The following is a 12509-nucleotide window of genomic DNA, read 5'->3' on the forward strand; positions in this document are numbered from 1 at the left end:
AACCCCTTGAAGGGGAGACATTTGAGAAATGTGCCAGTCGGATGTGATACCGAATATCGCCAGACTTGGCAAAACAGAGTCTGTCCACGATTCCAAAATGAGGATGAACGATACCTGGAACATTCTGGATGATGTTTGCCACCAGCGCGCTGAAGTGACACCGGATGTCTTTCAACGTGTCCGAGTCCTTGTCGTTTTCCGCCTCGAGCAGTTGCCGGGTCAGATCCACGTACTCTAGCAGCGTGCTGTTCAGAGAGTGACTCTCGCCATCTAAGCCCCCACTTGCTCTGTGACAAGGGTGGGGAAGAGACATGTTTACACCAGAGCTTGTCAAACTAGGATCAGAGGACAAAATATTTGCAATCAATTATTTGGCAACATTAAAAAAAAAAAAAGGGTATTCTTATATAAGGGGACTGGCGTGCCAATAAAAACAATCAATTCGTTCTTCCTAACTTCGCTTTGGGCCAGTTAAAAGTTCTGATATGACGTATCATTCGGATATCTGACATCCTGGCATGAATTATGTCAGATATAAATTAGGTAATCTGTTGTGTAAATCTGTCTTAAATTTAGATTGAAAAACTTCAACTGGGATTATCATGAAACAGCTTGAAGGCGCTTTTTTTTTTTTTTTGAAGAAGAAGAAGATGAATTGTTCTCTACCGTACAGTGTTTATATCCATTTTTTTCTTGCAAGTCAAAGTAAAAAGCTGGGTCATTCGCATCTCAAAGCAACGGTGTATTTTCTTAATATTATGACTTTTTATCCCAACAAAATACATCATTGTTCTTAGAAAGATCAGAAATTATTTTTTTTGATTTATTTATTTTTTTTTTTTTTTTTATTACTTCCTGACATTTTTTTTCGGTACATTTTTTTTGATAACATTATCATGACAACAAAAATTGCAACTTTTTCATTCGTACGTATTTAGGGGCACACGTGGTATTTATGTTCATTTGACATTCGGAATATGAGGGGGTCTTTGGAAAAAGTATCCCACGTAATGGGTCGCTGGTTGCAAAAGATTTGCGAAGCCCTGCATTCCATTGTGTTGTGGATTCCGTACATCTGACTGATGACGCCAGCGTCAGCCAGGAGCTCAAAAATCCGGACCAGCTGGACCCTGAGGATGTCGCGGCGCCGGCGTCGCTTCATGTTCTGCAAAGCCCCCAAAAAAAATAATAATAACAACAACAAGTCGCCAATTTTCGTTGTTTTTGCTTGGCTAAAGCCTGAGAGAGTTGACTTGACTTTGACCTCATGAATCTCAACTTCATTTACGCCTGAACTACTTCATTGGGGACTTGACTTGCTTGATTATCTTCCACAGTAACTTACTTGAAACCTGAAGGTTAAGACTTGAGACTCACTCATGACTTGCAAATACTGTATGTGACTTATTCGCACCTCTGCGCGCTACTTACTTCAGGTCTTCTTTCCAGAGCTTCTTTTATGATGGGGTTTAGCTCTTCTATCAGCTCTCTGTCAATGTAAGAGTTGCTCCATTAGCATGTGATATTCACAAGTAGACGGCGGTTGCTGTGGAGGGTTACTCGTACCTGAAAGCCACGGGGTTGGTCCTGCCAAGCCCCAGAACGAGAGACTCTGTGATGTCCATGTTCTCGGAGCGCATCATCGGAACAATGTGTTTGAACAGTGAGGAAGGGGAGGGACTGCCCACAATCTTGCAACAGAAAAAAGCAGGACAACTGTGAGTTAATATGCAAAATTGTAATTGTAAGATATTTTCTATCTGCTAGTTAATTAAGATAAACAAAAACAACTGTATATGATAAAAAAAAGCATTACATAGGAGTTAGCTTGTATTTATATGTAGACTGGGAAGGCAGCGTCACACCCAAGGAGTAAAGAATGCAACAAGCAGAAAACAGCACAGGACGGGGCGGGGTATAATAGGGAAGGACAGGACACTACAGAACAGGACAGGTCTGGAGAGGGTAGGAGAGGGCAGTACAGAACATAGCAGGATAGGGTGGGTCAGAGAACAACAGAACAGGGAAGGAAGGGACACGACATGGCAGGTCAGAACAGGACAAGATAGGACACGAAAGGAAGAGGTAGGAAACGACAGCGGAGGACAGAACGGTATAGAAAGGGCGGTAACAGGGCAGCGTAGAACAGAAAAGGAAAGGACGCAATAGAAAAGGATGGGTTAGGACAGATCAGAACAGGAAAGAGCAGGACAAGATACAATATGATATATATATATATAGGATGAATGGGACAGAAAGGGACATGACAGCACGGGATAGGACATAACAGAACAGAAAAGGACAGGACACAATGTGGCATGATCGGGTAGTACAGGACAGACCAGGACAGGACAGGATACAATAGGGCAGAAGAGGGCAAGACAGAGCAGAGTAGGACATGACGGGTCAAGGCTGAACAGGACCAGAAAAAGAAAGCGATGTGACAGGACACGACAGGACAAAAGAGGACAGGACAGGACAGGAGCAGTCAGCCAGCCAGTGCAACAGGTGTGTGGTGGCATTAAAAATCACCTAATGGGGGACCTCCTGACCTTTGAATCGTAGCTGTAGCCGCTGTCCGGCGTGGACGCCAGCGTCTCGGACGGGGAACAGCGGACGGAGCCTGACGTGGACGACGAGGAGCACCCGGGCGAGAAGGACGAGGAGGCTGAGCTACAGCACAGGATCAGGTAATTCCGCCAGAGGCTAATGTAGGAGTCACTGCTGCTCAGGCTGTTTACTTTCTTGGCATTGATGGGGCTACTGCGGGTGGAAAACACAGGCAATGTCCAAGGGAAATCAGTCAGATTCATAAATCGCACCGTACTTTATGTCGACTTGAGGAGACAGCAGCTGCAGGCGGGCGTATGCGAACATCCAGGCGTAGTTGAGCGCGGTGGGGCAATGCTTGGGCAGGTTTTCCTGGCGCAGGTAACTGGACAAGCTGATGACCCAGGGATCCTGGCCCTGCGTGACGTGCGCAAAAACCCAGATGTGGGACGGGCTTACCACGTCGAACTGGTGGCTGATGGGGGACGAGCTCCATTCCGCGAGCGACTGGAGGTCGATGCCGCTGGGACAGTACAGCAGGTTGGTCTGGAAAGGAGGCCGAGACAATGGCATTAACATTTCAAGTAACTTTTGATATGCATTTAGGCCTTCTCACAGCAGTGGTTCTCAAACCTTTTACACCAAGTACCAGCTCATTATGAGGGTACACCAACAAACTACAATAGCACAGTAGGAGCCATTGTTAATCAAAAACAAGTTGGAGATTGTTTTGTTTAATTTGTAAAGGCTGTAAAGTTAATTCAGTTATTTGTTTCTAACCACAATGTTTGAAGATAATTGCTGGAAACATATGCAAAGACTGAGAACTATGTGGTACTTAATTGCGGAGGTATAATGTTCAACTGTTTTTCACCAGATCCCTTTTTCTGTTTTTATCTCTGGCACTCGGCTAAAAGGGTGCCTAGTGACGCACTTGGCAGATCATTTGAAACGTACACATTTCCCCGTGAAGACCACTCGACACTTGCCTCCGGTCCCAAGCCGACAATGTGACTCGTAGCAGTTGAGCAGTCCCAGTTTCTTTTAAACCGCCACAGTTTTTCAGACCCTGGTGCGGCAAACTGTGCGTGTGGACATTTACCTGATCGGCACCGGTGAGATGAATAAAGCTCTCCAACACCGATGCGCTCATTCTATCCATGACATCTATTGCGAGTTCCTCATCACCCTAAAAGAGTGGCAGAGAGAAACTGTTCAGAGAAGGACTTCAATGACGGCTTTGGGGTTCTCAAACTGGGGTCTGCGAGCCGTAACTTGGTGGTCTGCAAAATAATGTCTTTTACTTACCGTCACAATATGAGGAGAACAAAGTTGCACATTTTGAATTTTATGTTAATAAAATATTATGACTATTTCTTGCAAAAAATTCAACTTCACTCTCATCACGTTACAATATTTGTTCTGGAAAATATTATTTTGTCATCCTATGACATTTACTCTGAAGCAGTTTTTTTTTTTTACTACCCAAGGCATTTATGTCCAATTGACATTCGGACATCCCTTGAAAAAAAACACGCCTTTGCACTTTTATGCTAAGTATCACCTCATATCTTTTGTTTTACAGAAAGGATAAGAAAATGGACCTTGTTCCTCTCTCTCTCTCTGATATTGCATTATCAATTTGCTGTGAAACAAAGGAAGAGTTGCAAGAGCGCGGTAACTATGCGTCCGTGTGTGTATATCTTTTTCCCTTGACAGAGAACCCCTGGTCGAAGGTAGCGCGACGACGACGACGACGACGTTGATGATTACCTTGCCGATTCCCAGTGCAGTGTGCAGTGCACGGACCTCCTTCAGGACGTTGACAGCCAGCCTGCGTGTGGCAGGGCGACAGCTGCAGAGCACAACCGTGGCCAAACCTTCCACCACGTGCAGCACGCCCAGCAATGAACGCTCCATGGAGAGAGAATGGCTGCTGCTTGAACTCTGTGGGGACAGGCTTGTGTTAATGGGGAAGTCAACCCACACTTTTGTTTTCAAAAACGATGTCGCGTGTACCCTCTGACGGCGTCAGAATTTAAACGAACGTCACATTTGCCTTTGTGAACGTTGCGGCCGTGTCTGCTGTGGGTTGATGACATGACAGTTTGAACAACATTTGAGCAAGTGCAGGTTCAAATGATCATGTCGTTAATCCACAGCATACACAGGGAGTCTACTGTTTAAATTGCTAAAGAGATCACTCCCTACCTATCAACTAAATGTGAAAAAGGAAACATGTGTGCAGAGTGAAGTATTAATGTGTGTTTTATACACACACATATATATATATATTTTATATATGCACCATTTTTTTGGGTTCCTCTGGGTGTTTTGAAGAGAATATTTGATTTTATTTGTGTATCTGTACATTTTTCTTCGAAACAAGAGACTAAGCATTGGCACATGCTGACTATGAACATCTTTTATTTTGTGTTTTTTGTTCTTTGAAAGAAAACCAATAAAAAGTGAATTATTAGAACAAAAATCATCATCATCGAATTAAACTCGTATTGTAAGGCACCACTGTACACAGTTTTTTCTAAACACCTAAAGCTTGGAATTTATTTTGTGTTTTTCAAAAGTGTGAATGTGTTTAAAGCATGTGGGAGGGGGTAAAACTCGAAAAACGTGTGGATTTGCAGCGATAGCGGGTGGGTCGGTGATAAACGGCCGTCTTTGAACAACCCTCCTCGTAAGAGCGACCAACCTGCGCATCGTGGCTCCTGTTGTTGCTCTGTGCCGCCTGCCTCCACTGGCTGATGAGCTGCAGGAGCATCTTGACTGAGTTGTCCAGCAGCGTGGGGTGCACATCTGTCACCTCGCGCATGATGAAGTAGACGAAGCCCGACAGCACGTCCTCACGCCACTCTGGGAAGTCCACCATGAGGGCCTGGAGGGAGGTGAAGGCCAAGCCGCGGAGTTCCTCGTCCATGTGGATGGTCAGCCTGGGAGAGGGTGGAGAAAGCATCTACAGTGGTACCTTGACTTACAAGTTCAATTAGTGTCGTGATCAAACTCGTAAGTAGAGATTGATCCCAGCCCCTCCCAATACCAAGCCAAAATTTGACAGAATCCCACTCCCATCCTGCACCTCATTTGATACTCCCAGGCAATCCTGCTCTGTTTTTACTAACACCTTGAAAGTTACAGTTTGTTTCTTCTTTCTTTCGTAATCGGCAGTGGAACATGGGTTGGTTTCACTAAAAAGCTGAGAAAATTAGCTTTTTGGGAAAAGAAACATGTCAAGAAGAACAGAGACTTTGACGCTAATATTTTTTGGCTTTTGTGACACGTACAACTATATTTAAAAAAAAAAAAAAAAAAAAAAAAAAGGCTAAGAAAGGGCTTTTGATCACAGCAATTTATTTACTGATATTCAACTACAGAATGGGATGCTAACTAAGGGATGCTAACTCACCGCTGGGCTCAAGTTGCAAGTCAGTGGCTATTTTACATGGTGTTCATCATTCACTCCATGAACTGAAATCATTTCTCACAAATGTGACAAACACTGTCTAATAACTTCTGGGACACATACTCTGTTTATACCATACATATACATGCTCTGTTCCAGTGTCAGGCGCATCGACTTGTCCACCTTCCGTGTTGGCCTTTTTCTCCCTCATAATCAACGTGACAAGCTGCGATTCACTGCCTAATCTTTATATTCGACTCAAAAGCTGTGCTGATATCAAATCTAGTAATACAATGCTACCATCGACAGAGATCTGTTAGTCATTACAGTGCTTTACAAACGTGAATTTCCACATACAAGATGGGCGAGAACTTCTTCCACCCCTACCCACTGAAAAAACCTACTTGACTAATATACACCTTGGTGGCAGTAAACGGTTGGATTCCAGTTGACAAATATAAATGTCAATGGCATTGAATGGGAGCTCAGTTTTCTTTTTTTTTTTTTTTACTTTGCTTGAACATTGGTGTATTCAAAGCTCACTCGTAACTCATAAAAAAAATCGACCAACTGATTGCTTCTAACTTGAAAAGTCGTACATTGAGGCACTCGTAAACCAAGGCACCATCGTACTCAAAAACAAAGACATACTTGGCAAGGAGCTCTATGAGATCTTGTCTGCTCATGCCGTCCGGTATCAGTCTGGGAATGGCAGCAACACACGTGCGGAAAAGGTCGATCTTTGGCTTCCTTTCTCCCCTGTCAAGCAATCAAACCGCAGTAAAAAATAAATGAAAACATTAAAAAAAAAAAATAATAGAATGGGGAAAACAAAAAAAAAGTCCAACGCGCACACAGACACGAGAGAGACAGACGCAGGAACGTACGTGATCATGTCCTCGGGCTCCTTATTAGACATTTGGACGCTGGTCATGCTCATGGAGCGTCCCACCTCCTTGTCCAGGTGTCGCAGGATGTTATCCAAGGCCTTCCTTACTTGTGGGTAGTACAGAGACATGCCTGGGAGTGACAAGTCACCATTTAGCGCTGATCTGCCGTATTGTTAGAATCAAGTAATTGAAATGCCATTAATCCATTGCAGCCTCCCAAAAGCCACCATCATTTTTCTTTGTTTTTGTAGCAGTTTTTATTTGTAAGAAAAATAGCACCGTTGTAGAACATTACGCAACATATAATAGCCAATGTAAAGAAACTGGTTTTATAAAATGTAACGAGTATACGTACTGTTATTGAGTTAACTTACTTACTTCCTCTTACTTAATGAGAGGCACTAAATTGTGCTAACTGGCATTTAACATGAGTTTAAATGTAACCGGTTCATTCTGAACATAGCCACATCCCAAGGTTATAAACGAGGGTGTGCGCATTTGTGCATCCACATTATCTCAGTTTTTGATTTTTACTTCCCCTCTAGAAAATAATTGTTTTTCAATTGAGTTGAAAAGGTGACAAAGTTAACTTGGTCTTACTTTTAATATCACAAAAACCTGGCATTTGAACACTTTATATCCACTGTTTATATATAAACAAGAACCAGCCATAAGAATTGAACATGTCCATTTATTTGTGAGTAAGCTAACATAGCCTCTCCTGTCTCTCAATGTGTCAAGACTCAAGCGTACCTATGACCTTGGCCTCCTCGTCAGTGAGCGTGGTGTTGAGGAAGATCTTTTTTACACGCAGGGTATTGCCAGAGGGCATGATGATGCTGGTGGTGGGCATGGGGGGTTCACTGTCCTTCTGCTGCAGGCTGTTGGCAATCACCAGGAAGGCTCGCAGGCCGATATTCATCCTCTTGAGGGAGGAGGAGATGACAGGTGAAAACAACAGACTAACAACACATTCAAAAACAAACAGCGATGCTTTACCTCTGGATTGATGGTGAAGGTTTTGTGAAACTTGCCCACGCACAGGAGGTCGTAGATGATCTCCTTCATGGCAAAGTCCAGTCTTTCCTAGCATCCGGAGACACAGCAGATAATCAATTTGCAGCAAAGGGAGTCAAAAATCCATACATCTATATCTATACACACACACACACACACACACACACACGCACGCATTTTGTTTTAGCTACCTGAGCAACGAATTGGATGATCCTGACAAAGATGTTGAGGGGTGTGTCCCGGGGCACCACGCTGCGGGAGCCTTTAGGGAAAAGTGCTGAAACGATGCTGAGTAGTCGACTAGGAGGAGGAAGAAAAGCAAAAAACAACATCAAATGTCCACTTTGATCCTCAAGATATAATCTACGGCGGTATCGCGTTGCGAGCCAAAATGTTAGTTAAGGGCTAACTTCTGATATGCTGCCACTCGACTGAAGTGAAAAAGGATGAATACAATTTTTGTATTCATTTCAATGGGAACAGCTATTTGATTTACACGAGTACATTTAGATACGAGTCTGGTCACGGAACGAATTCAACTTGTAATTCAAGGTAGCACTGCGTGCGTGCGTGTGTGTGCGTGTCTGTATATATTTTATATAGGGCGACAGCTAAAAAATTATTTTACAATCAAGTTTCTACAGATTATCAAATTGAGTAATCGGATAAAAAAAAAAAGTATGTATTATGCAGATATTATTTCTGTCCACTTGGGGTCACGATCCTCACGTTCTACTGTAGTTTCTGTGACTTTGAGAGTGTATGCCTTTCAAAGGGGAGTGATGTGGGTGTCCGCGAATGAGAGTGCAGACTTGACTGGGTGTTAAGGTGTTGAGCGACTCAGCGTGAGTTGTGGCCATCGGCAGCTCACGGAGGAATGCGCTTATTAGGCGTTTGTTTTTTTTTTACACTTTGTTACAATTGAAGTTGAACGGGGGCCTTAAAGATAAACGGCGGGACTGACCTCTGCGTGACAGTGTTGCTCTCGCACTTGATCCTGATAATGTACACCCACAGCAGCCTGTACAGCGACTCCAGAGCCACTCGGGACATTTTGGGGTCTTTGTTCTGCCAGAATAAAAAGAGAAGCATGTGAGCGACCGAATTTCAGTGCACCTTTAGGCTGGATTTACACTGTAGGTCCAAGTTCACCACTGATTTCATGCTAAAATCAGATTGGATTGATTATCTATTTTTATGTAGTGCGGTAGTGTAGGTTGGAGATAGGCTACAGCGCATTCCCACTTTAGGGGCATGTCGCAAAATATTTTCTGAAAAAAAATATTTTGCTAAAATAAAATCTCACTAAATCGGGGGAAAAAATGACCCCAAAAAAGAGGCAGAAAAAAAACTTGACTAACAGCACAAAACTGGGACAAAAATATCACACACAAAAAAGATTTATAGGCAGCATCTTAGCGTTGGACGCATTCCGACTTGCTTACAAATTTACTTTACATCGCAAAATAATTACTTACCAAAACATTTTACAAATCTGGCAAAATCTGTACAAAAAAAAGTGTCAAAATCATGGAAAAAAAACAGGCATTTAAAAAAATGAACAAAAATCTGACAAAAACGGACCAAAGTATAACAAACTGATAAAACTCCGTTATGTTTTACAGTGGATCGCTTCCTATTACAATTAAATGACAGTGGCCTGTATAGTGGGGAAGATTTGTTGTGGAATTGAAACCTCATTTTAGTATTTATTACTGACCACGCTGACAGTTATCCTTTGCTGAGAGGGTGCTGTCGAAAACCGTGCGAGACATCTGGCTCAATTAAGCGTAAAAAAAGAGGAGGAGCGACAGGATCGGCCTCAAACATTTCATAATAACTTCTTCTTTTCCTTTAGGAGTCGCCACAGCGCGTCATCCTTTTCCATGTCAGCCTATCTCCTGCATCCTCCTCTCGAAAACCAACTGCCCTCATGTCTTCCCTCACGACATCCATCACCCTTCTCTTTGGCCTTCCTCTCGTTCTCTTGCCCGGCAGCTCCATCCTCATCATCCTTCTACCAATATCCTCACTAGTTCTCCTCTGGATGTGTCCGAACCATCCAAGTCTGCTCTCTCGAACTTTGTCTCCAAAACATTGAACCTTGTGCTCATTTCTAATTTGATCCAACCTGGTCACTCCGAGAGCGAACCTCAACCTCTTCTCTGCTTCCTGTCGTCTCTTCAGTGCCACAGTCTCGAATCCGTCCATCATGGCTGGCCTCGCCACTGTTTTGTAAACTTTGCCCTTCATCCTAGCAGAGACTCTTCTGTCACGTAACACACCTGCCACCTTCCTCCACCCGTTCCAACCTGCTTCTTCACTTCCTGACCGCACTCACCATTGCTCTGGACGGTGGACCCCAAGTATTTCAAGTCCTCCACCCTCGCTATCGCTTCTCCCTGTAGCCTCACTCTTCCCCCACCACCCCGCTCATTCGTGCACATATATTCTGTCATACTTCGGCTAACCTTCATTCCACTGCTTTCCAGTGCATGCCTCCATCTTTCGAACTGTTCCTCCACCTGCTCCCTGCTTTCACTGCAGACCACAATGTCATCTGCAAACATCATGGTCCACCGGGATTCCAGTCTAACCTCATCTCTCAGCCTATCGATCACCACTGCAAACAGGAAGGGGCTCAGGGCTCATCCCTGATGCCTGCCCACCTCCACCTTAAATTCATCTGTCACACCTACAGCACCTTTGCCCTGTGTCACATCTCAATGTATTGCTTTCGCCTCTCCTCTGTCCTCTCAGTGTCCCACTTCTTCTCAGCTAACCTTTTTCCTTGTATGATTTCCTGTACTGTGAGGTTCCACCACCAAGTCTCCTTCTCTCCTTTCCTGCCAGAAGATACACCAAGTACTCTCCTGCCTGCCTCTCTGATCACCTTGGCTGCAGTGGTCCAGTCTTCTGGAAGCTCCTCCTGTCCACCGAGTCATCTTCCACACCCCCGTCCTATGCCGTCTAGCCACACTCTCCCCTAGCACTACCTTACAGTCGGTAACCTCCTTCGGATGACATCGTCCATCCACCTGCGTGCTTCAACCTCCGCTCTTGTAGGTCACCCTATGTTCCTGCCTCTTCTGGAAAAAAGTGTTCACTCCAGCCATTTGCATCCTTGTTGCAAAGTCTACCACCATCTGTCCCTCCAAGTTCCTTCCCCGGATGCCGTACTTACCCATCACTTCTTCATCACCCCTATTGCCTTCACCAACATGTCCATTACAATCTGCACCAATCACGACTCTCTCTCTGTCTGGGATGCTCACAACTACTTGGTCTAGCTCCTTCCCGAATTTCTCTTTCACCTCGAGGTCACATCCTACCTGTGGGGCACAGCCACTCATCACATTATACACAACACCCTCCATTTCAAGTTTCAGCCTCATCACTCGATCTGATCCAATTTTCCCCACAAAGACATTCTTAGCCAACACTTCTTTTAAAATAACCCCGACTCCATTTCTCTTCCCATCTACACCATGGTCAAATCATTGAAACCCTGCCCCTAAACTTCTAGCCTTACTGCCTTCCACAATATGTCAACCAACTCCCGAGATTTTCCTGTCAAAGTCCCCACATTCAGTTCTAGGCTCTGTGCTTTCCTCTTCCCACAGTAGCTGAATTTCCACCGGCGCCGGCGGCGGACGTTGTTAACCCGGGCCACGACCGATCCGGTATGGAATTCTTTGGATGAACGCTCATATTTGTTTGGCAAAGTTTTAAGCCGGATGCCCTTCCTGACGCGACTCTCTGCATTTACCCGGGCTTGGGACCGGCCTACAGTTTGCACTGGCTTGTGCCCCCCATAGGGCTGGCTGCATTCAAAAATTTCAGAATAACTATACCCCGATAAATGCTTCTCGGCAGGAACCCTGCTAATCCGACTTGAAAGCTTGTAGACGGACGTAGCGCAACAGACCCGAGATCAGAACGCGCATGACTAAACTCATCGTTGCGCTTTCATGCGCACATTTCCACTGGGCACTTTCATCATGCAAATGTCAACAGCATGACGGGAGGATTTGTAACGCAAGACATGAGGGCAGAAGATTTTTTTTGCTTGGTCTCTGTCAAACAATGTACAGTGACGAACGCACAAGTCCAAATCAAAGTCCTCTAATTATTTCTTTGTTGCATTCATTTGTTTTTCCCCACCCCTGAAAAAAAAATCCATCAGCAAAAACTCCCTTGAAATCGACATATCCTCCTGTACTAGCTGCATACAGCAAAACACCTTTCAAGTGGAAACGTCAGCTTTATAGTTGCCATTCATTCGTCACGCTGAAAATGAAACCCTGCATTAATATCAACTAATACTGTTCTTCCATCAGAACAGTCAACAGACAAGACTTTGCTCCAACCTTGATACCCAAGAACCTACGCAGTCAGTCGATCACTCATGCAAACCAGCTACACACCAACAACTTTCCTCATAATTTCGATTCAGAACTTCCAGAAACCCCCCGTCGCAGTAACGCAACCTTTCACCGGGCAGGTAAAGGCAGGGCAAACAACTCACCTGCAGCGTCTCAATCTGCTTTCGGATGCTGTTGTTAGACGGCATCTGGAGCGGGTGGATGTGAGGGGGAGGGGTGGGGGTGAAAGATAAAATGACAGCAGGCAAA

The 12509-nt window shown here is 44.5% G+C and overlaps 1 protein-coding gene across 9 annotated transcripts in view; it reads right to left on the reverse strand.

Moving 5' to 3' along the window:
• fryl (furry homolog, like) overlaps positions 1–12509 on the reverse strand; it is a 98560-nt gene that overhangs the window by 35508 nt on the left and 50543 nt on the right. For 6 of the 9 annotated variants that reach the window (XM_061778471.1, XM_061778467.1, XM_061778465.1 and 3 more), the window contains 16 exons: positions 12404–12448; positions 8840–8943; positions 8067–8175; positions 7858–7944; positions 7612–7783; positions 6856–6988; positions 6620–6727; positions 5261–5498; positions 4324–4497; positions 3653–3739; positions 2828–3096; positions 2553–2763; positions 1567–1691; positions 1432–1489; positions 1074–1165; positions 115–287 (listed from right to left, as the gene is read on the reverse strand). In XM_061778471.1, the coding sequence (XP_061634455.1) occupies positions 115–287; positions 1074–1165; positions 1432–1489; positions 1567–1691; positions 2553–2763; positions 2828–3096; positions 3653–3739; positions 4324–4497; positions 5261–5498; positions 6620–6727; positions 6856–6988; positions 7612–7783; positions 7858–7944; positions 8067–8175; positions 8840–8943; positions 12404–12448 (2185 nt within the window). The remainder of the gene's footprint in view (positions 1–114; positions 288–1073; positions 1166–1431; positions 1490–1566; positions 1692–2552; positions 2764–2827; positions 3097–3652; positions 3740–4323; positions 4498–5260; positions 5499–6619; positions 6728–6855; positions 6989–7611; positions 7784–7857; positions 7945–8066; positions 8176–8839; positions 8944–12403; positions 12449–12509) is intronic. The other 3 variants (XM_061778468.1, XM_061778470.1, XM_061778474.1) reach the window with 1 other exon arrangement.

The sequence above is a fragment of the Phyllopteryx taeniolatus genome, chromosome 7 (genome assembly GCF_024500385.1).
Source record: "Phyllopteryx taeniolatus isolate TA_2022b chromosome 7, UOR_Ptae_1.2, whole genome shotgun sequence".
NCBI classification, from domain to species: Eukaryota; Metazoa; Chordata; class Actinopteri; order Syngnathiformes; family Syngnathidae; genus Phyllopteryx; species Phyllopteryx taeniolatus.